Here is a 24561-nt window from a genome sequence, read left to right on the forward strand (position 1 = left end):
GCAGAGCCGCACTTCACAACTGGTCTCACAACATAACAAAGACACTATTCCTCTAGGAACTTTTGACCAATGCCAACAAGTAAGATTATATTAGACTATAATCAGCTGGATGAGCAATCCTAGACCCTGTTGTGGAGATTAAACTATTTGATGTCCTGGGGCTAATTGTATTTGTCTCCTCCCTAATCCCTAAATCTCTTAATTAATTACTTGTCCAAGTCCTGTTTTATTCATCTGCATGTTTAACTTCCTTGACAAGATATGATAGTGTTGTTGACACGTGCTTGTAGATGCGTGCAAGATGCTGTGTTAGTCCTTTTTAAAGAGACACTTGGGCCCTTTGGACGTGCCTTGAAGAGGATGCTGAGCCGGGTGCATTCTTGTCTCTGCACTGCCCCATGACACGGGAGATAAGGTTGCTTAATGCCCTCATCTTGTTGCTTCCATGAGCGTTCATGGAGGCAATGAGATGAGGGCTGATAAAACACCGCATGCTGCTCAGACAGTGCGCTGCACACTGGGCCTGTTTGGATAAGTAAGGACAGTGCAGCCAGGATATTTTTATCTCATCTCATCACCTTGAAACCATTTAGTATCGAGTGAAGAAGCCCCCCCCCCCCTGGCTGAGCATTTTGCTGGAGTGTCAGGTTAGGTAGATGTTTGATTGCTTGATAAATGTTTGCCTTTTAGTGTGTCGGCCCTGACAGACAGGAAACACCTAAAAGTGGTGATGACTAAGGGGAGGAAACCTACAATTACTGTCAATAACAATTCTTCTGTTATTATTCCCTCATACTGTGACAAAGTGATTAATAGTTGAATTTCTAATGTTAGAAAATCTGAGTTCGAGCTTGTGTCTTTCATCTTTACAGTGATATGAAAGAGCAGGTAAAAGCTGCAAATGACAAATGCCTGGCAGTATTGGTTTATAATTGATTTTATTACTCAATGAATTACAAATATATTGCTGAAATGTAAAAATGTGTTGCTGTGTAAATGTTTTAATTTGTTGACGCATTGATTATTTCCTGCTCTAATCAATGTTATGGCTGAGGCACTTAGGTTTAAAGCACTTGTCTCCTTGTTTTCCTTGAACTATGAGAGTGGCAGTGTGTGCAGCAGCCAGATTTATCTTAATTAAGCTTCACTGCACAATCTAGAACTGAGAAACGCATGAGCTTAAGTAGCATAACAGGTGGGCACCCAAACCTAATCCCCACCCTACACACACACACACACACACACACACACACAACTCCCTCTGTGCCCACCACAACCCTCCTCCTTCCTTTTCAATGAGCCACATTTTTAACACGAGGGCAAAACTCCTCCTCCTCGTCTTCCTCCTCCCATTGTAATCTGCATCTCATGCCGAACATTTGGTGCGAGCCTGGCGGTGCTCGTTTGCCAGCGCTGGCAGCCATGCCCAGTTATTTCAACTGCTAACCTCGCCAGATCCACAGCGGGCTGGGAGGCACTCGCTGGTAGGTGGTGGGGAGCGGAGAGGAAGTGAGAGAAAGAGTTGCACGTTGCCAAACTTCTTTTTGTTGGCCTTATTCTGATGTTGTGGTGGATAAAGGTTCCCTCTCTTCCCAATTTATTTTCCAGTGGCACCTCCCTGTCACTTGTTGTACCTTCATGTCAAGAACAAAAACAAAATCACAGAGACAGACAGAAAGGCTTTGAAGCAAATGTCAAACATATTCTAGTGCCTCTGAAAAACAAGAACAGGCACCAAAAAACAAATAATCACTGTTTCATCAAAGCTCCTGCTCAGATTTTTGCTCATAGGTGGAAAACAGCAGGTCTACCTACAGTACAACCATGTAGCTCCCAGGCACTGACAGAACCCTTGCCCCTTTTTATGTGTGTATTTGGTGGGTCCAATAGGAACCTATTGAAATATTAATAATGATACAGGTGGAGATGCTTTGCTGTTAATCTTGATCTCTTGACCTCTTTATCTACATTTATAACATTATATACCTTGTAATCTCCTTGAGGCAGGTTATTATTGACCCAACTTCTACCAAAGGGATTGATTTATTCTGTCGAACAAGGAGGAGATTATAGACTAGAATATAATGTGGATACAATGGTTGGATTTGGTAGCTGTCCTTGCTTGGACCAACCCCCTGTGGATAGCTTTAGGCCGGGCATAGGGGTGGTACAAATGCAGTCGTGAATTGGCTCTGCCAAGAAAAGAAGAAGCTTCACGCTGTCTTATTTTATGCCTGGTGAGTCACGACTTATATAATTTCATTTTTTTTCTGAACATATGACTTATTCATACTTGTGGTTTGCACGCTGGAGTGGTTCATATCAGGTAAGAAGCCACTTGCGGCACATTAACATCACCTAGATGTAGAACATCAGTGGTTGTGTGCAGGGCAGGACCTCCAGTTATCCCACAATATGTCCATACTGCTGTGGCTCGGCGAACGAAGATCCCCCGCACCGTTTTACACTTCAGTCTGGTGCAGAGCGGGTCAGCCTGTGCCTCCTCACAGGGGATGTTAGCTCAATGAGCTGACACAGCGGGTCACATGGAGTCTGGAGTGAAGTTCAGCGGGAGAGAGAGGGAAAATATGCAGATCCGCAGATGTGAAGACAACTTGCTTGTGAACAGATGTTTGTAGGAGAAAAGAAAGCGCCGGAGCGGACACGCTTGAAGAGAGAGGGTTTGTGGCAGGACTGAGAGGCCTGGAGCGAAGACTGTAGAAGTGGAGAGAGTTGGTGAAAAGCATGCGGTCGGATTTATTTTCCCTATTTTGGCCTATTCTAATAATATAAGCACCTCTCACACACTGAAATAACCGCCTGTGGAGGAGACTCCACCACATTTCCACATGGCAGAGACAGCTAGCTTGAGGAGGCAGGCAGCCATGGCATCGGACCATCCTGACTTGACAGTGCTGTAAAGCAGGAAGCCTGCCCTGACCACTTCCTCCACATATGGCTGAGATTCATCTCTGGATGCTCCAGAAAGAAAGAGCTGGGATGTAGTATAACATTATCACCATATGACAGCACTATTTACCAGCTGAGAGGAGCAGTTGGAAGGGCTGGCAGGCAACCAAAAGCCCTCATTCAATGGCTTTATACTGCCCCCTTCAGCAACCTATTAGTTAATGCGCAAAGAGGAAATATTTCACCAGCTCTTCTACCAGAATGTTAATCTTTATTTAACCAGGTTAAGATTGAAATCTTTTTAGTGTGGACTGAACAAAAAGCTCAGAGGGAATGATAAAGATTCCTGCTGCTTATGTTGTTAACAAAGATGTCTCTCCTCTTTCATCTCTCTGTCTCTCCTCTCTCCCTGTATCACTCTCAGGGTCAGGCAGACCTGCTGAAGCACGCCAAGAGCGAGGCGCTGGACACTCTGCGTCAGATCCACTGTGCCGCTCAGTCCTGTGGCCTCAGTAAAAACGGAGCGGCTTCCCCGCAGCTCCAGCATCATCCTCTTCACCAGCCACAGCAGGTCCAGATTCAGCAACAGCCTCAGGCCAAGCCCCACCCACAGGCTCCACCGCTGTACCCGCCCCCAGCTCAGCCCCAACCCCAGATCGCACCTCAGGCTCATCTGCACCCCCCTCCTCCCCAGCCGCATCCCCAGCCACCAGCTCCCCCTCTGGTTCAAACTGTTACCAAACCACCGGCCTATCCTCAGCCCCCGCCCCTACCCCAGCATCAATATCAGTTCCAGAGCCAGCAGCAGAGGGCAGCAGGCCCTCTCGAAGCCATCCCCGAGAGAGAAACGGTCAGCGAGGATCCGGCGGGATCCTGCTGACCCGCAGCCTGTGCCCACAGAGAATCCTGCCCAAAGAGAGACAGAGAGAGCAAGACAGAGATGGAGAAGCAGAAGGGAGATAAGCAGGGGGCCGGTAGTGAAAGAGAGATGGAGCAAGTAATGGAAAGAGTTAAAGAGATGATGGTGGCGAGGAAGACTCGCCGCGTTAGAAGTGAGACACAAGTCTGAGAGGAGGGCTAAAGGAGGAGAGACCTTACACACTTCACACATTTGCAAACCATGATGGAAAATTGGAAAGATCATGTTCATTTTTTCTCTTCCATCTGAGCCAGAAGGTTTTGGTCTCTTCTGTCTTCTCTCTCATGAAAAACAAAAGGGTACCAGCTAGGGTGTGTATGTGTTTCTGCATAGGAATAGTTGGATCAGTAAGTTGGACATCACTGTCGCTCTCTGGGCAGTGCTAGTTACATACTACACTATGTACTCTAGCTCTGTGGGTACAGGCTTTACCTCACACTGGCGTTTAATGCCACAAATTTGCCTTTTTTGTTTCTAGAGACTCCTCGGCATGTCTTTGAGCTTTTGTTTCTTTCTTCATGCTCACGCTCATCATCCTCCTCCTCCTCCTCCTCCTCCTCCTCCTCCTCCTCCTCCTCCTCCATTTTAGACATAAAGCTGAGAGCAATCCCTCACTCCTTTTCAATGAAGAGGATGCCGTTTTCATTTTTTAAGTGCACAAAGTAGAGCAGCTTGTCTAGGCTGAGCTCTGTGGGAGTCACAGATGACCGTTTCAGCACAAACCAGGGAGCTGTAGAGCAAAAATAGAAAAAAGAAACAAAAAAATAAAAAACTGCAGCTGTTGATGTGCCCAGTCACACGGATGCTCCGCTCACACCCCGTACTGGTGCCGACCTCAAGGCCCCACACATCTCCAGTGTTGCTCCCAAGGATTTTGCGTTCTGTGGCATTCCTGGCCTCTCCCTACAGGGTCTCCTCGTCTCCTCCCCAGGGGCTGTGTGTGTGACGTCATGTGAGTTGGTGTTTTGGTCCCCATGGGTGGAAACTACCCCACATCCTTGAGTGGCGGAGCTCACCAGCCAATCACAACTGGAATATCCGACCCAGCCTGTTAGAGGTCAAAGGTCAACAAGAACGTGGTACTGCTGTCAATAACACAAAATAAAGATAGATGTAAACTGTATGTAAAATGTATGAAGGGAAAATATATTGCTATAATAATTCTTGCAGAAACAGACATTAATGATTGATATTATAATGATTGTTGTTAGTTCTTCTATTGATATTCTGATTCTTTTTTTTAACATTACTTCCACATATACAGTGATTTGACACCTGTTGTTCTGTGGTGCAGATCAGGACAACCAGTGCATGTGGGACTGGAACGAGGGATTACGGGTTAGTGCCACCACAACACGAGGGTCAAACAATAACTTGACATGTGTTTTCACTGCAAAGTGAGTGTGGATTCTGTAAGAGCTCTTTTAAGTGGCCCATTAAAACTGGCTTCGTTGTTTATCCCGTCTCCTCTCGTTCATTGCTCCGTGCTGACTTCCGAATGGGGGATACATTCACAGGGAAGTTAAATGTGCCAGCTTGAAATCGAGTACTGTATCAATCAGGTCCGTGCTGAAAATGTTTTAGCTGCGCGGGCTGCAGAGAGCGACTCTTTTGATTGCATTCATCCAGACGTCACCAGCTCTTCAGAGCATTTTGAAAGCAGCTTTCACAGAGAATATAAATCAGTCAATAAGTAAAGCTTTTGGAAAGCTTCCATTGATTGCTTGTGATACACTGTCATGCACGGTTGACTCTCTTGATATAGTATTATGTAATTTTTTTTTCTTTTCATAGCAATAAACAAGAAGTAGGCCATTTATCTCACTATGAATTACTTTGTCTGTTTTAAGCAATGCTTCCTGTTGTCCATAAGATGGCAACAAACATTAAGCTGCGTAATGTGGCTGTGAGGATGGATGAAAATCAATAACTGCTTTAAAGTGATTTGTGTAATCCTGTTATGCTTAATCATGAGAAGGAGGGTATTTCCCCAGAAGCAGGGGTGGAGTGCAGACGTACTGGGATGTTAACAAAGTTGTCTTTTCTGTACCACTCAGAAGTTTTGGATCCTCTTAGCTCTGGGCTCTTTCCGTCATCAGCATAACTGACTTCTTTGTGCGAGAGCAAGGAAATGCACAAAACTGCTTTTGATGTGTCAGTATGTCACCTTTTGTATCAGATAATAAAAGCCTCAGTGGCTCATTAGCATGACTTTTGAATGTGCTCGTCATTAGAAACTGAGAAAGGGCATCAGTTCTTTTTATGTATTTGTGTTCTACTTAACAACTCAAGGGACACATTAGCTAATTGACTTGTGTCCCTCACCACTCACTCAAATGGCATGTCTTAATAAACCCTCGGCATGCAGCCACAAAGACATACCTGTTGTTCGTCGGAGGGCCAGAGAAGTGCCTTGGAGATGATCTGCCAGGAGACTTAATTAATGATGGCGAGCAGAAACGAGAGTGAGTAGTGAGTAGTGAGTTTTGTGTCAGTGTTTGGCCTGAGTGACGTCCACAGTGTGGACACAGAATGATATAAAAGACACTTGTTCTTCCCCTGGGGAGATAAGAAGATCAGATGACTCCCACTGACACAAACCTGAAGATGACGTGGCTTTCTACCAACTTTCAGAAAGCTGCTGGGATGGACGCGTCTAATAGGGTAAGGCAGCTAAAAATTTGATCTTTTATGCCAATTGTTACTGATTTATACATGTGATTGTTGCCATTATTCTTCCCACACTGGTATATTGTTTTCTTTACATTTATATCCGTTTTGCCTTTACAACACTGAATATTAACAGAAAATATTAAATACAAATAAACCACAGTCAACAATATGTGAGTTGTATCTACTGCACCCAGACTAAGCTAGTCCTCTTTAAGTTTTTAATACCATAGTGAGATACCAGGAGCTCCACCTTTTGCAATTTCTTTAGCATTGCGAGGCGTGCAGCACACAAAGCAGTTTGAAGAATCAGGTCTAATCCTGTGCAAAATTAAACAGATTTAAGGGTATTTGTTTTTTTTATTCTTAATACTCTCTTAAGCTCACTTTGAAGTGACAACCAAAACATTTCCACAGATATTTTTACATTTCAGACATAATCAAGAGCATGTAGCTTCAAATTTTACATTGAATACCGAGTATGATCTGGTAGTTTGTGAATAATCTTCTATTGGGTCTCATTTGATTAATGTGTCGGACCATTTCACATCTCTTCCTCATTCATCAACCAAAATATGCTTTAACTGTTGATGTAAGGAACAAACACTTTAATTTGTATAAATAAAGTGTATATAAAATAGACAATTTAAAAATGTATAATTCAGATTTATTTTATATTCAAATTGATTCCTATACAAACAACTCCTATACAAACAACTTATATATGTACTTGTATATGAATTGTATGTTTATCTTTAATTGTAGATAGTGGAGCATTGTGTCAGATGAAATTCTAATTCACTCCTGAGTGGCAGGAAGGATGTTAGTGTATAAGATCATTTTACATTTTGAAACACTTTTCTTTAAAAATCAGGATTACATGATTACACAGGTGCTAAAATAGAGTACTGATTCATTATTCCAAAATACCTACAAAGCTCAGTATTGTTAAAAATGGGGCATTTTCGCTTTCCAAAATGTTGCTTTTGTTGATGTAAAATCAATTTATGTAACTATTCCTTACTATAATTTCAAGTTTTTATTATGTATATACAGAATGAATGTCAGTATCATATCATTGGATATTCAATATTTCATTTCCTTTATGAGAAGATAAAAGGTTGAGGACAGAGTGCTATCATTATCCCAATTGGTTGGATAATGGTCTGTTGGTGATGCCGCTGCTCTGTATCCTTGACTACAGGTTAGGGGTTTAATCGTGTAGAATAAATGTCAACTTCCTCTTATTGGAGAGTCAATGATTTGTTTTCATTATATGCTGATGAGTTTGTCTGATCTTGATTCTTTCCTTTGATGCAATAATCTACAATTACAGCCTTCAAATTCCATGAAATAAAAAAAAACTTTAAATCAAAAATATAATCTTGTTTCTTATAAGGCTGCTGGAAACACAGATGCACTTCTGGACTAATGCATTAGTTCACATTTATGTAAACTTATCTCTTGCTCCCAGCAGAAAGTCCTGGTGCTCGTCTTGATGCTGCTGCTGTCTCACCTGACCTGTGATGCTCACAGCATGTCCGAGTGCTGCCGACAACCGTCTCGCTCCTGTCGCCTCTATGTGCTGCTGTGTCGCCCCGGCGGTAAGGCCTTCGGGGGGCCCCTCACTGGAGACGCTGCCGCTGGCATCCTCACTCTGGGAAAACGTAAAGAAGATGAGCACCGCTTGCACAGCCGACTCCACCAGCTCCTGCAGGGCTCCAGGAACCAGGCAGCAGGGATCCTGACTATGGGGAAGAGGACTGAGGAGATGGGTGGAGAGCAGTACATGGACTGGGTGGCTCAGTCAGGATCTACCATCACAACACCCCTTCCTCTTTGAAGGCAAATGTCTACCTCACAGTATAAATAAACTGGGACTCTGTTAAAATGTACCTAGAAATTACACATATTTTGTGAGTGGTATCATCTAACATGTATACTTTTTTTGCACATGTGACTTTCTAACCCTAACCCCAACCCTTATGTGCACTTTTGAATGTGATATGATTTGCATTTGCCTCTCAGAGAGCTTTAGGGAGATGTGTTATATTGTACAAATATGTATAATAAAAACACAAAAAGCTGACAACATGTCTTCGGCCATTCTTTGATGAAGTTTCCTTGGATCATATGTTTCTAGACTAGAGAATCATTGGACTCCCCTGAAATGACACTGAATATTCATGCAGAATCTAAATGAGGTGAAGACAAATGATCTAGTTTCTTATCAACCCAAAAATATGCTGTAAAAAAGTAACTCAGGTCACCTCTAAGCTTCTATTTAGACTGGACCCCAGGAGCCCGTCACAGTGTGGGAACAAAACGTGCCACAAGATGGTGCTAATGTTAAGTAGTGACACAGATCCCTCATTACTGAAAACAGTAATTATCTAATAAGACACCTTGTGCGTGTTTCTACCATCACATCTATTTGCTGTCAAAGTGTTTGGCATGTGCCAACATGTATTGAACAAAGCATTTTAGACAAGGGAGTTGCACTAACCGCAGGGACACATCCTTGCATTCATGCTCTTTTCTCTTTTTCTAACCATTAATTTAATCTTCTTGTAACTTTTTTATCTAACTCTATACTAAAGAAGGACAGTAAAAGAAACTGCTTTTATTACTGAAAGTGGTATTCTTACTATTCAAACTGAATTACTTCACATTTCATTTAAAAACTAAATGTATTTGCAGTACATCAAATACGTCAAATGGCCTTCTCTCTGGGAATAGCTGCTGCTTGCTTTTGCTTCATGGCTGCTTTATGATACCAGGGTAAAAACTACATTTTCTGATCAACCGCTCCACTGTCCATCACTTAGAAGCTTTAATAACCTTACAATTAAGAAAGAAGTTAGAAAAGGTTGCCCAATGACTTACTGAATAATATAATACTTAAACTTTATATTTTAAACAACAGGCTACATGATGCAGACACAAAAACAATTCAGGGCATTGATATGCACTCCTCTGAGCCTTCACCATTTAATTCCGCATTTTGTCCATCACAATGCTGTTTTTATTTGTAGTGAAAATGAATGAGGAAGCAGACTGCCTTAGACAGCTGGCACTTATAGTCCACGAATTTGCCTTTGATGCAGAGTAACCGCACCCTTAAAAATTAGGCACACATTCAAGAACGACTGCTGCTTGGCAACATGACTGAAGCTGAATCTGCCTAAAATGAACACAAAAAGAGGAATTTAAATCCAAAAATAATTCTGTTCAAACTTATGTATTCATTTGTTTTTGATATGAAATATTGATTTTAATAGGTTGTGTTTTTGACCTTTTCACAGATAAGAGTAGATTTTAATTATGTATGTGTATGTGTTAATGAAATGTCAGCTCTCAGTGGATGTGTGATTGCGCACAACAGCTTTAGCTTCCCATATGGAACCTGGAAGAAAAGTGGTAATTGAGAAGAGTGCTATTCAAAGAGCCAGTGTGTGTGTTTTTTGCTGTAAATTGCCAACAGTGTGTTTGTGTCCATGTAGGCTTACAGCACACTGTACATGTAACAGCAACTCAGCGTGGGGGCGTTTGTTTATGCATATGTATAGCAGGCGAAGAAATTGTGAAATAGATATGGCGATTCACATAGCAGGGCAGGCTGATAGATCCTTCAAGCAAATGACCAACATCAGTCCAGCAGCAGATTTGCTGTAGTGTCCTTGAGTCAGACAGTGAATCATCCGCCGCTGTGCTTTCTTCAGCCTGACCTCTGACCTCTTCGCATCCAAAGAGGGCAAAGGAAAAATAAAATCACCATGCAGATGTCGAAGACATCCTACCATTGTCTGGTCCTCTGTGTATCCACAGCAACAGCAACAGAGGCTCTCTTTTTGTGTTTCAGTGTATGTACATTCTCCAAAATGCAACTGTGTGTGAAGGTTAGCAATCAGCAAAGCCACCTGAGTAACAAAACATCATGCTGAAGGGGAGAGGGAGAAGGGAGAAAGAAATAAAGCGAGGGAGAGAACTGATAAATGAACAGTGTGTGGAAAGGGGGATGGTTCAGCCTTTTGTATGAAAGACAGAGGGAGGGAGAGAGGGAGGGAGGTAGGGAGGTAGGGGACTCAGAGATGGCAGGAACCATGGTGAGTGGAGTTAGTCTGACTGAAAGCTGAGGCTTCGCTGTGATACTGGAGCAGTGCTGAGAGCACAGGGATGCGCAACTCCACCTGAAAGCTCCTCACTCAACAGAGAGAGAGAGAGAGAGAGAGAGAGAGACGTTCAAGAGAACCACGGCACCTTCAAGCTCTCTTCTGACGACAAGATGAGAGTTCTGCATGATGTAAGAGAGTGATCTCTTCTCAACAACGCAGAATAAAAACAACGCACGCTACGATAGAAACTCGCAGAGGAGTTACAAACGCACCCAAGGAGAGGCAGCGAGATTTTCTTTTGGATCCTCTTCGGGGAATGAAAACTTCTGTGTAAGAGTGTGCAGCCCTCTCTTTGTACAAGATGCCTGTGATGAAGGGCCTCCTTGCTCCACAAAACACCTTCCTGGATACCATTGCAAACCACTTTGATGGCACTCGTGAGTATATTTTTTTTGGGGGGGGGGTTAAAGAAAGAAATCTGCAGAACCTGCTTTGACCAAGTTCTCTAACACTGCCCCTTGTTACTAGTAAAGGCATGGACAGAATATTTGTAATGCCATGGTTATATACATTCTTGTAGTGTATGTGTGTTATTCAGCTCAAATCTGTGTGTCAAACTTTCTCAAGGGACACACGCTCTAAAATGAAAATTGTGTTGCCTGCAAATGGTTTTGTGTCCATTTTAGGGACACAACTCCACCAGCTATGCCCAGCTTTTAGGATCTCAGCCTGTGGCGTTTCTGTAACCCAGTTTAGGGCTGTGACTGGCACTGAAAAACACCGCTGTCGACAAATGTGTCCAACTGTGGTGAGATCCAATTATAAGACTGCACGTTATGACAGGAAACTTCGAGCTGGAGATGGACATTGCATCTTATAGGATGATGAATGGGAACTAAAGAGCCACTTGTTGAGTCATTTTGTCGCTTGTTGAGATGTTTCACAGTTGAGATTCATACATAATTCAGTCACGGTGCATCTTTAATACTCCAAACAAAGAGCACTTCTTCTTTTTTTCGCTAATTTGGCCAAGCACAGGTTGCATAGTGTACAGGTGGAGGGACAGGTGCAAGAAAGTGGGAGCTCTATGTAAATGAGGCAACAGAGGTGTTAATATTGAAAACTGGCTTCTTTTCTGAAAATACACGAGAACTGTCTTTTATTTATTAATTATCCACCAATGAATTCACTGCAAAAACATTCTTGATGCAAATGTGCTGCAGCTACACAATTATGCTAAATATTACTGGCATAAAAACTTGTGATTAAACACTCACTCAAACATAATCACGGAGGTAATATCATTGTTCTGACAAGAAGATGTGACATTTTTGTCTCTTTTTTTCATTTGTATCCTTCATTTTATCTATATTGGGTTCAAAATCAAAAACTTGAACTGAATCCAAAACATGGAATGATTGGCCTTGAACTCAATTTTAAAAGCGACATCCTTTATTTGTAATCTGCACCACTATCACCACTGTGAAACTATCAAGACTGGCATTATTTTCCTGTTTGGTGAAACTTGTCTGGATGTGAGCTATTTTTATCTTTCACCACTGTAGTTGGAACAATGAGAGCAGTATTGTGATTTGTTAAGGCTGATTTATACAGTATTTCACTGCACACAAAAGCAGAGCTCACTGCAGCTGGAGTCAGATAAATGCAATATAACAGATGCACCTGGCATTACATTTTCTGATCTTTGCTACTGAATTATTAGAATAAAACCTTAACAATCACACTGTGGGTTTATTTTCATGTTAAGACAATAAGGTTCAGCCATTGTTCATCCATTTGGTGGTTTATGCCTTGTTCCACTCACAGTAGAAAACCATCAGCAGGTGGTAGATAGCTCTTTCCAGAACATAATTAATGGTGTGATAGAGTATGTGTATGGGTCAGACTGTCCATCACAACCTCACAACTTACCAAATTCACAAATTCAGTGTGATGACACTATCTCCATCTGTATCTACCCATCACATGCACGCGCATACAAATCATCCAGCACTTTCTCTGCGGCATCTCGTCCTTGTGTTCACACACACACACACACACAGTAACTTGCACACAGGCTCCACACATGAGCGCAGCACATCTCACACCACTGGCATAAGAAGTGGGCGGACTGACCGAGTAGCTGAGTGGGTGGTGAAGGGGCTAACTGACAAGAGGTGGCTTCAGAGCACAGCACCATCTGAGAACTGCTTTGAATCCGTCTCGGCTGGATGGAAAGCTTTTCGAAGTCGAGACGTCTCTTTGAAGACAAGAAGATAACTGCCGAGCTGAAAGTCTATTTCAAATCTCTTTGCACATGTAATAATAAGTGACACAAATATCCCCAGTGTGAAGGTGAACCGAGGCTGCGGACTCACAGGATGGAAGTGGTATTCACATAGGCCTGATATGTGAGCAGGAAATTGAATTAAAATAAATTATGCAGAGGGCAAGAGCCAATCAAATATCAGTGGAGGTCTTGCTCAGTCATCCTCTTTGGAAGCTGTGAAAAATGACTTCAATTATTAATCTGACCAATCACCACATCCAAATAAAGGTAATTAATATCAGTTTTAAAGAATTAATCTGATGGTTTAGAATTACACGTTCAATGTCTTACATAATATTTGTACATTGTGCCGTACTGCAGGGTCAAAACTATCATGTATGGGGCGGTGCGTGGCGCAGTGGGTAGAGCGGCCGTCCCATGTTGAGGCTACAGTCCTCGCCGCAGGCGTCCCCGGTTCGAATCCCGCGTCGGGCAGACCTTTCCTGCGTGTCATTCCCCCTCTCTCTGCCTCCCCATTTCCTGTCTATCTCTACTGTCATCACTATCAAATAAAAAAAAAGCAAAAAGCCAAAAAAATATACTTTAAAAAAAAAAAAAAAAAACTATCATGTATCTAGATAAAATTGCTTTAGTGATATAATTACATGCTATCAGGCACAGCAAGCTGAGGCTTTTATTTTATGTTGTTCATTGTGGACAGTCTCTTCTGCTAATTGCCTGAGTAGGTGTTGGAATTACATATTTCTCCTCCTCACAAGTGCTGCCATTGATAATTAGTGATTACAATCATTGCTTTGGATTGACCTGCGATTTTAACTATAATGAAGCAAATTCATTACCTGACTGCCCATAAAGGGGTCCATTGAGTGAGAATTTTTTTTATTTTTTGTGAAGATCGCTGTGACCAGGTTTTTTGCAGTGAGTCAAACTTATAGCCTACGACTGCCAGTGTGAACCGTATTGTTCTCTTTAATAGCATGGAGCCATAGAAACAGATTAAGGAAGAAAAAAAAATGTAGTGAAGCCAAATGGAAGAGATGGATTTTAAATGACTCAACCAAACAACTGGTATCAAAAACCCAAATGAGGATTTACAGTTGGGACAAAAATCTGAGTCTGATTTGCATATAAAACTGATTGGGGAAAAAAAAAATCATTATCAGGGTTTAAAAAGACTGTATAGGGGCAGAGGAGTCATTTTGTCTTGACTAAGTCCTCATTCATTCATGTTGTGAGCACTTTACCAATCAGAGTCAGTCAGTTCAGTTCATTATGAATCAGACTGTGGATAATATTGCCAGTGCTTTATTGGCTACATCTGTGTTTTCAGAGGGCAGAGTGTCTTGGTAACCTCGGAGATGCAACCTGCAGAATTGCCATATGTTTTTTTTCTCTCTTTCTTTCTGTTCTGCACGAATTGCTATGGTAACTCATGCGTAGAGAGATCTTAATTTAGTTTCCTATGAAATTAACTGCACACATATCAGGAAGAATATAGCCACACATCGCTAATTGCATGTCTTTACTTCTATAACAGACACTGAGAACGCCCCCTCAGTGCTGCCCACTTCTGTTTTTTTGTTTTGTTTTGTTTGTTTAAATATCATATAACATACAGAAGGTGAATCTATTGCATGCATCTGAATATACACCCTGGCATTATCAGTCTGTGTTTACCTTCCTAGCTCGAGAGAGAACACAAAGCACCATTCATTAAAACTCACTGCAGCAGCACAGGTGTTCAACGCTGTCCTCTGAGCTGGATCATCACTGCGGTGTTCTGCAGACAAGGATGTTTGTTGCAAATTAAATCCGCTTTCACTCAAAGAGCAACTCAGTGAATTACTTAGGGAAGACACTCGTGGGCTTTGTCTATCTGTCTAAATATTGAAGGGGTTTTCTTGCATCACATGGAGACAAGTGAAAGCAAACCTGCATTAGTCATAATGGAGAAGTCTGGTCGTTATTTGACTTTACAATAGACCTTGGAGTGCTGTGTTTTAATTATTTTACAAATCAAATTCTACAGTTTGAGTGGGTTAAACTGGGATTTCAATTCGCTGCTCTATATTGTTTCTCTATTTTGACAATGGCTTTTCAAGAGGACATTGTTAGTCGCTCTCAAAAGATGGACAAAAGACATTTTGTATAGATTTTATTTAGCTCTTTCTATCCACGTAACAGACTCTTACAGCCCCCCTAGTGTGAAGACAGTCTTCTCTCGAATGTAGGGCTTTGTTTAAATGCAGTATTCATTATCATCTTCTGCTTCACCACCTACACTTCCTGCCCTAAAATGACTCCAGCAGTTCGAAATAATGATCAACTGCCTCAAACAAGGCTTGCGTTTACAACTCTTGTGATAATTTATTTCAAACAGCTTCATCTCAACCATTTTTTCTCAAGTGCACTGAATTTAATTGTTCATTGACTTTTAACAAAATAATTTCAAAAATTGGTTTTGCAAAACAGCATCCCTCATCCTCATTTAATGCAACATGAAATAAACCGTGTGTTGCATAACTGGTGGCAGGATGAGACCATGCTCCACATGCTAATTAAAGGCTAAAGAGGAACTGGTCCCCCATGGAGCCAACTTTGGCCCTGCATACCCTTTAGACTTCATACACATCAGCATACATCAAAGCCCCCTCTGATTTACACTGGACTATTTCAGGTAACTGAGGTGACAACAGAGGGAATGACTCACATAAAGAAAACTTTAAGTAGGCTATTCATTTTGTATGTGTTCTGACAAATTAATCAAATCTGAAGTGAAGTGGTGGAAAGAGTGTGAATTTTACTGTTAACAGTGACGCAACTGTCTCAAGCTGCATCACAGCTGTGCAGTTAGAAAAATACAAAATCACACAAGGCTTAACCTTGACAATCTCTTGTTTTTCTGTGCAGACAGTAACTTTCTGCTGGGAAATGCTCAGGGTCGCTATGGCTACCCCATCGTTTACTGCTCTGATGGGTTTTGCGAGCTGACCGGCTTTGTTCGGACTGAGGTGATGCAGAAAACCTGTACCTGCAGCTTTCTCCACGGGGCCGAGACCAACGAGAGGGTGACCCAACAGGCACACAAAGCTCTGGAGGGACAGCAGGAGTACCAGGGAGAAGTCTGTTTCTATAGGAAAAATGGTGAGCAGGATTAATTAATTCGATAGATATTGACTCTTAACACAACACTCGTCTCAAACCTAACCTAATTACATATCAATGTATCAACATATGGGCGCCCACGATTGGCCTACATGTCATCATGTCACTCACCCAGTGAGCTCTCCCAAATGCTCGCCTCCATAAAACAACAAATAAACTACTTACATGTGGCCCATTGTTATTTCTAAACGAGGCAGAGAAATAACCACACATACCAGAGAGAGATGCAGGAGACTTGGAGTGGAGAAGAAGAAGAAGCCCATGTTAATGTCTGAGCTTAAAAAAAGAAGGCTAATTAATCTCAGTCCAGTCACGTGTACGAAGATGAAAACCAGTGACCGTGGCCGGAAATGAGCAAATAAAAGTCATCTTAAGAAATAAAGGGTTTCCGCCCACTACACATCAAGGGGCTTTTAATTTGAAACGAGAACAGAAAGTGTTACGTTTGTATTGTAATTTTAACTTCCTCTCTGCGCAGTTTTCCAGAATACAGCAGAAAACACAGCGCAGTCTTTAATTTCGTCTTTGTTTGGTGATTTGGCCAGAGCATTTCAATGTTATCAAATCTGTAATTTAGCAGTAGAAAAGTAGTCCTACTGGGGCATTATTTAATACAACAGAAATAGCCTACCTATAGGCTATGTAAAGGGGAGCAGCTTGGGGAATCAGCTATAGCCTAAAATACTTAAAATACTGTATTTGTGTAGGTTATGTAGAGAGTTGAAAAGAACAGGACATGATGATGATGTCATTGTCAACCATCACCAGGTTTTGACCTAGTTTGGTGAAGCACCACAACAAACAAGACAGTCAGGTGAGGTTAGCTGTAATAAAAACACTTTCCTATCCCAGCGTTAATAGAAACATAATTGTAATTTGGGGGTAAAAACTGTCCATCTGTATTGTTGGGTAATCTCAGTGTAATAACTTTTGTTAATATCACAGGAAATCCATTTTGGTGCCTCCTGGACATTGTGCCAATTAAAAATGAAAAAGGTGAGGTGGTGCTATTCCTGCTGTCCTTCAAAGACATCACTGATTCATATGGCAAGAACCACCACTACCAAGGAGATGGTGAGGCCTAGTTACATGTTGATTACAGTCCCTATTTTTTATGCATACACATATAATTCAAATCTAAATGGAAAATCTTTTTTTTTTTTTTTTTAAGAAAATGAATGTTGGGGTATTATGATTTTGCCCACAGGTATGTCAGATTCTGCTCACCAGAGCAGGAAAAGCAACCGATCACACTTTTCCCAAGCACGAGAGAGGGGGAGGACTGTTCTGCACCACCTGACCAACCTGTTCACCAAGAGGGGCAAGGGGAAACTGACAAAAGTGAGTGCAATGTAATTGAAACTACATGAGTCCTAATATTTAACTGTTCAACTGTAATGAATCGTGCTTAGCTGTCTTTAAAAGCATTTGCTCTCTTAATGTCAAAATATTTATGTCATTTACCATATTAATACATTTTGGTAAAAGCACAAAAAATATTCTAAGTTGCCTAGTCTGCTAAAAAAAAACAAAAAAAAACAACAACAACCTTTCTTTGACACCAAGGATTAGAAAATCATTATCATCATCTTTCAAAATGTATTCAAAATATGATGATGATGATAATAATGATGACAGGTTTACTACGGCTACCCTCAGTGTTTCATGCTGTGTTAATTAGGCTACCATATTCTGTCTTATTCAGGACTAAAATAGAAATTATCCGCCCTTTCTTACTTTCAAATTTGGTTTTATCTATCCAAAGGATTCATTATTTCTCAAGGTTTAATGTGGCCATAAACATAATCCAGGCACTTCACTTTTTCAAGCCTGAATAACTTCATTAAACAAAATCCCTCTCTCCTACTGTGTCGGCAATGACAGTGTTACAGATTTAAATCCCAGAGTTTTTGTGTTTTCTTGTGCTGCTTTCAGAGTGTGTTCCAGAAGCCTTCTCTACCAGAGTACAAGGTCGCTGCTGTGAAGAAGTCACGTTTCATCCTGCTGCACTACAGCATCTCCAAGGCCTTGTGGGACTGGCTCATCCTGCTGGCAACCTTCTACGTTGCGGTCACTGTACCTTACGACGTCTGCTTTGTCAGTCATGATGAGGGCAGTGACAACAACTCCTTTTTCAGCTGCAGCACCATAGGCAGTGACATAGCAGTGGAGATGCTCTTCATACTTGGTATGATGCATTGACATATGATTAAATAACTAATCATGGATGTGTTCTGCAGTCATGTAATTTTAGTTTTTAGATTTTATTTATCATAAATACATGTCTAAGAAATATAGAAGTAATATCTATTGTGATTGCTGACCGGCAGTTTAAAATCATCTTCAGCAACATTATGTAGAGAAACAATAAACCACAATATTCTGCTCAAATAAAGACCAACAATATTTCCAAGTGCAGCTGCAGTGGTTTCCCTGGCGTTAGCTAACACATCACTAAAACCTCCCACCTTTCCCCACCCACTCAGGGTGTCTCTGTTGCCCCAGGTTACGAATCATAATTAGATTTCTCTCACTTTGTGCCACTTTTCCTCCAAAGGAAGTGTGATAGCACATCTGTCATGAGCCTCTCTAACTTCCTCTCTCTCAACAGGTTTGTCTGGGGACGGACTGATATTTATGTTTAAAATGAGCTCACCTGCTCTCATGTGCCTGTGCAGGATATTTTAACTTTCTTTGAAAGATTTTTTTCCCCCACATATGATAAGTCCCACTTAAAGACATTTATTAAGATGAATCTTTGTGTAAACACTGTCTTAGCCTGATTGCAAGCAACAACAGAAGAACATGCAAGTGAAAACTTAATACTGTTACCATACCAGCAATATTAGCATCATTCCATGAGTTGGTATGATGCTAATATCATTAATAAAATTGCTAATATTGCTAGTGTGATATTATTGTATTACAATCAAGTGTGTATTATTGTATGAGTTGCTCAGGAATTATTTTCTATGTACTTAAACGTTGATGTAATCATTACTTTTTTAAAATCTTTTTATGTGTAATGATGACTGGTTCTGTTCTCAATGCTCCTTTTCAGACATTATCCTGAATTTCCGAACCACCTATGTGAGTCAGTCAGGTCAGGTGGTGTATGATGCTCGATCCATCTACCTCCATTACTGCACCACCTGGTTCTTTGTTGATCTGATCGCAGCTTTGCCCTTCGACCTTCTCTATGCATTCAACATCACAGTGGTAAGATCATCTCTTTATATAACTGGTGTGTCCCCAGGTTTGATACGCTTCTGTCTCTTTAAATGCACTAACTTTAAGACTTTTGTTCTGGTGGTGTTATCCCTCAGAGCACTGGACTGGAGATGATTATCCCTCCACATTCCTCCACTTCACTGAGCACTCTCATTTGTCTGCCCACTTTGATTTTATCCTCAAGATAAACACTTGTACTTTGTGTGGATTAGTTTTACTTTGCCACTGGCCTCAGCTGACACACACAGACTGACTCCCTGACTCCAGTTCAAACACTTTCCTGCTATTAGTGACATTAAATTCAGATTAAATGCTTCACAAAAGAGACTATTAAAAGTCACTGAATCAAGGTTAGATGAGAAAAGAGGATGGGTCACTGGTTACATCTGTCAATCCTATCTAATAGGAACAAAAATGCGTGTATAGAAGCAGTCAAAGGTGATTTACATTATTATTAAGTCCTGCTCTCCCTCTCTTTGTCTAGACCTCGCTTGTGCACTTGCTGAAGACGGTTCGTCTCCTGCGTTTGCTGCGCCTCTTACAGAAACTGGATCGTTACTCACAGTACAGCGCTGTGGTCCTGACCCTGCTTATGTCTGTGTTTGCGCTGTTGGCGCACTGGATGGCTTGCGTCTGGTACGTCATCGGGCGCAAGGAGATAGAAAGCAGTGACCCCGTTACCTGGGACATAGGTGAGCACATTACTCTACTGAATTAAGAGTATAATGTTACTGCGGTTGGGCAGCTCAGCACATCTCTGAAGTCATGCTTGAATGCTGCCATATCTAGCTTTTAGATCACAGCGATTTCCCATTATGTCATCTACCAAAGGAGAGAGGGTCATCATCAGTAGAAGCTGATTATAAAAAACGTAAAACACTCTTCATACAGTTAGTTTTGACACCTAATACACTTCACATGAGCTCAGCCATGTTCTGAACCTCCTGCAACAGGTTGGCTTCAGGAGCTGGGAAAACGTCTGGAGACCCCATACGTCAACAGCACGGTGGGTGGTCCGTCCATGCCGAGCGCCTACATCGCCTCTCTCTACTTCACCCTCAGCAGCCTCACCAGTGTTGGCTTTGGCAACGTGTGTGCCAATACGGACGCTGAGAAAATCTTCTCGATCTGCATTATGCTCATGGGCGGTGAGTTTACTGGCGATCACAGAATAAATTGACAGATATGTGACAAATGATCTGAGAACAGCATCAATCATGTCACTCGCTCTCCCACCTCCAGCCTTGATGCATGCAGTGGTCTTTGGCAACGTGACAGCCATCATCCAGCGCATGTACTCGCGCCGCTCACTCTATCACACCCGAATGAAGGATCTGAAGGACTTCATCCGTGTGCATCGGCTATCCCAACAGCTGAAGCAGAGGATGCTGGAGTACTTTCAGGCCACCTGGTCAGTCAACAATGGCATCAATGCCAATGAGGTGGGTGAAAATGGACAACATTAGGAGTATTCATGCTCAGCCTGCCTGTGGTATCTTTAAATAACATAACATAACATGTTAAATAAGTAATCGAACTGTATATGAACCGTTGACAGTGTGGGCAGTAGTAATGTCTTTGTCTCATGTAGAAAAAGTACATTCTGTGTGGGTGCTCGTTTTCTAGTTTCAGAAATGCCATCCTTAAAATGTGGGTCACCTCACATTCTCTGGAGTGTTATTCCATTTCCTTAAGTAGACGGCACTTTGTTACAAATAGAAAGTCAGAAACAATGGCAGGACTGAGCTAGTAGAAGTTCCCTGTAATTACAAGGGTGGGAGTTGAAATGGAGAGAATACTCATTAACACCCTCACCATCGCCATCTGTACATAATTAATTCACTGTTGAAGGTAACAGACACAGGCACTGGTTTCTGAGAACACGCCGGCTTTAACACCTCATGTCTGTTTTTACTTAGCAGCTTGACACATCATATGAGTGCATCAACCTTTAAAACTGCAATCTGTGCCTTTTCTTTTTTTTTACTCTATCAATTGTCAGTAAAGGCTTAATTTGTTCCCTCTGTCTTCTGTTTTAGTTGCTGCATGACTTCCCAGATGAGCTGCGAGCTGACATTGCCATGCATTTGAACAAAGACATCCTGCAGCTGCCTGTATTTGAGCGAGCCAGCAGAGGGTGTCTGCGCTCCCTCTCCCTGCACATTAAGACTTCCTTCTGTGCACCAGGAGAATACCTCATCCGCCACGGAGACGCACTACAGGCCAACTACTTTGTCTGTTCTGGTTCCCTGGAGGTTCTGAAAGACGGCATGGTCCTGGCCATCCTGGGTGAGTGTGCACATTTCCCCTCTCACTCACATGCTTTGTCGTAAACCTTCTCCTTAACCTTACAAATCCCTACAGGCAAAGGGGACCTTATTGGGGCTGACCTCCCAGAAAATGACCAGGTGATCAAGACCAATGCAGATGTGAAGGCGCTTACCTACTGTGACTTGCAGTACATCAGTGTGAGGGCTCTGAGGGAGGTCCTCGGGCTGTACCCGGAGTACGGCAGCCGCTTCAGCTCTGACATCCACCACAACCTCACCTACAACCTGAGAGAGGGCAGTGAAGCTGACGTAAGACATTTGAGATGTAAAATTTCACCAGTGTCTGTTAATGTCTTTGTTCCTGCTCAATAATTTGAAACATGTCTATATAGAATACATGTGTTAATTTTTGCTTTCATACCTCCAGGGTGTAACAAGGTTCCCATGGACTCCAAGATCATCTCAGGTATGTGTGCCACACTAATTACTTCACTTGCGCTTTGCCTAACACATCTACAGCTACAGTACAATCTGTGATCACACCATAAGGGATTAATACTGTTCTGAAATCTGAAAGCCACAGTAAATGTGGAAAAGGGGAATTCATTTAATACATTTATACACAGAGCTTGGCTTAGTTGGATAAGATACCTATCTTTTGCTTTTGCCAATCAAAATATAACGTAAAAGTGAATATATTAAAAATAACATAAATATATGTGTGGGATAAACAGGAGAGAAATGAGAATATAAGATTTAAAAAAGGTGCACAAGAGAACCTGTATACCAGTAAACATTTTGTTCACAGTGTATGAGAAATTTTACTGAGGGCCCCAGATTTTTTTTTTTTTTTTTTACTAAAACTTGTGAGCTTGCTGATATAAAGAGAGTGGAAATGACAAAAGTCCACTCATTAATGTAGTTAGACATTAAAGTCATTTGTTTTTTACTTTTGGATCCTGGTCCGTTGCAGAGGGACTTTTTGATTCTTATTTTCAGCTCACTCTGTACATAGAAGTGTAATGTTCCCTGACTTTCCAGCCATCTTCTCTTCAGGGTCATGTTTCATTGGATCACAAACTACCCTACATCATTGAGGCAGATGATGGCGAACATGGAGAAGACATGAAACACGCAGAGCAGAAGAGAGTGCCTCTGCTCCAGAAGATGGGCAGCCCTGTTCATCAGTCATGCCTCAGCACCCTGTTGGGGGAGGAGCTCCACCACATCAATGCGCTCCGCCTCTGTCGCTCCCCTGTCCAAGGCAGCAGGGGCCACAGCCCCTCCCCTCAGGCCTTCACCAGGGACGAGCTCTCCCTCACCCCTTTGCCCAGTCTCACCAGTGAGCCAGGCCTGGGCCATCAGCCTGCCAAGCTACTCATACCATCGTTGCCTTGTGTTAGTCCACTCAACCTCAGCCCCAGGTAACCTATTCATCCTGCTTTATGTATCAGTATTAATTTTATATCTATTAAAAATGGTGCAACCCTGATTTTTGTCTGCTAGAGTCGTGGATGGGATTGAAGACAATGGACAGGCATTTCATTTCAGTGTGGAGCAGAGCCAAGCAGAGACTAATATCACAGGTAAAGACTGAAGTGAACTGTGTGATCAAACTCATTTAGGATTATACTGTACAGTACATCATATTATATATAGTTAATACTCAGCTTTTCTCTGTTGTTCATTCTTTTCCAGACCACTTACAAGTGAGTGCTAATCTGCTTTTGGAAACAGAGGAAGTGAGACAAAACATAAGCAAATTGAACAAGGAGGTACGGTCAGCACTTGACACACATCTGAATAACTGAGCATGACTAGACCCTGTGTGAGGAGTTGTATAGAAATAATTCAATGTCAGGTAATTCTTTCTTTTTCTATTTAGGTGAACAACTTGAACCAAGATGTATCCAACCTTGCCAAGGAGCTCCATGACATAATGCATTACCTACAGTCTCATACCGCCATGCTCCATTATAACTCCCCAGGCTCCTCCTATCCCTACGGCATACCAATGGTTCCCAGCCCTAATGTGACTGCGTCCAGTGACTGGCAGTCTCATGTCCCTTTAAATATAGCCACTGGGATGCACCTCCATCATGAAGCGATTAGCCACCCTGCCAGAAATGTGTGGGGCTGCACTGGGATGCCCTCCCAGGGCAGAAGCCCCACCTTGCTCCATTCTTCAAACCCAATGCTGTCCTGTTTACACTTGTGCTGCTCCGACAGAGACGGGGCCACAGGTCACAGGCTACAGAGCCAGTGTGGCCCCTTTCAAACTACCAGAACAACTCCAACCTCTCCTTACATGACCCACTCTCATGGAGGTCCATCACTCCTGGGCCTCAGTCCTGCCTTCAGTGGCTTCCCTGTGGTTTGTCAGGCCCCACCGGGGAACTACAATACCTCTATTCCTACAATGAGCAACTCTCACTCGTTATGTTCCTCTGTAAATTCTTGCTACACTCATCCCTCTCTGAGCATTCAAACCAACTCTGACCAAACACATAACCAGACCAGGTCCCAGACACCCATTCACTCGTCCCTCACTCCCACTGGCCAGCCTCAGTATCACACAGCCTTCAGCTCTCTCAGCCCCTCCGGAGTCCACACATCCATATGCACAGGGCACGTGAGTAGTCCAGCACAGGGTGAGCCAGTAGGATCCAGCTATGTGCAACACACACAGGATGCTACATGTTCTCTGCTGGCCCAGGTAACAGACAGAGACTCGAGAGCTTCGCTGTACCAAGAGAGGACTGACAACATTGAATCACACGACACGAGCAGCAGCACTCCGACTGCAGAAGTTCAAACACCTCTGTTGGTCAATGAGGGAATGCAAAACCCACAATGATTAGATTAGTATCTCATTGTGTTTTTGTCTGATAATGACTTTATTGTACCTACAAGTGTCACGTTTCTTTTTAATGAAATGCTCCATGTCCAAATGCATGAACAGTTGTGGAGACCTGCCTGTCACAAATGAAT

General features: G+C 42.3%; 3 protein-coding genes across 4 annotated transcripts in view; all 3 read left to right on the forward strand.

Moving 5' to 3' along the window:
• Positions 1 to 5281, forward strand: part of LOC310990094 (inactive phospholipase C-like protein 2) — a 65624-nt gene extending 60343 nt beyond the window's left edge. For both annotated transcript variants that reach the window (XM_083977333.1, XM_083977334.1), the window contains exon 6: positions 3335 to 5281. In XM_083977333.1, coding sequence (XP_083833459.1) covers positions 3335 to 3790 — 456 coding nt within the window. In that variant the 3' untranslated portion in view covers positions 3791 to 5281. The remainder of the gene's footprint in view (positions 1 to 3334) is intronic.
• Positions 5282 to 6409: 1128 nt separating this feature from the next.
• Positions 6410 to 8342, forward strand: hcrt (hypocretin (orexin) neuropeptide precursor; the record flags this gene model as incomplete). Its single annotated transcript, XM_083976996.1, has 2 exons — positions 6410 to 6493; positions 7977 to 8342. 2 exons carry the CDS (start codon positions 6410 to 6412, stop codon positions 8340 to 8342), a joined length of 450 nt encoding a protein of 149 aa, XP_083833122.1.
• Positions 8343 to 10975: 2633 nt separating this feature from the next.
• Positions 10976 to 24427, forward strand: kcnh4a (potassium voltage-gated channel, subfamily H (eag-related), member 4a; the record flags this gene model as incomplete). Its single annotated transcript, XM_083976997.1, has 16 exons — positions 10976 to 11051; positions 15815 to 16048; positions 17015 to 17143; positions 17277 to 17410; positions 18005 to 18257; positions 19131 to 19288; positions 19785 to 19992; positions 20254 to 20448; positions 20543 to 20742; positions 21340 to 21589; positions 21665 to 21879; positions 21998 to 22036; positions 22627 to 22994; positions 23077 to 23156; positions 23269 to 23345; positions 23456 to 24427. 16 exons carry the CDS (start codon positions 10976 to 10978, stop codon positions 24425 to 24427), a joined length of 3588 nt encoding a protein of 1195 aa, XP_083833123.1.
• Between the last annotated feature and the right edge of the window lie 134 nt (positions 24428 to 24561).

This window comes from Trachurus trachurus (assembly GCF_905171665.1).
Source record: "Trachurus trachurus genome assembly, chromosome: 8".
NCBI classification, from domain to species: domain Eukaryota; kingdom Metazoa; phylum Chordata; class Actinopteri; order Carangiformes; family Carangidae; genus Trachurus; species Trachurus trachurus.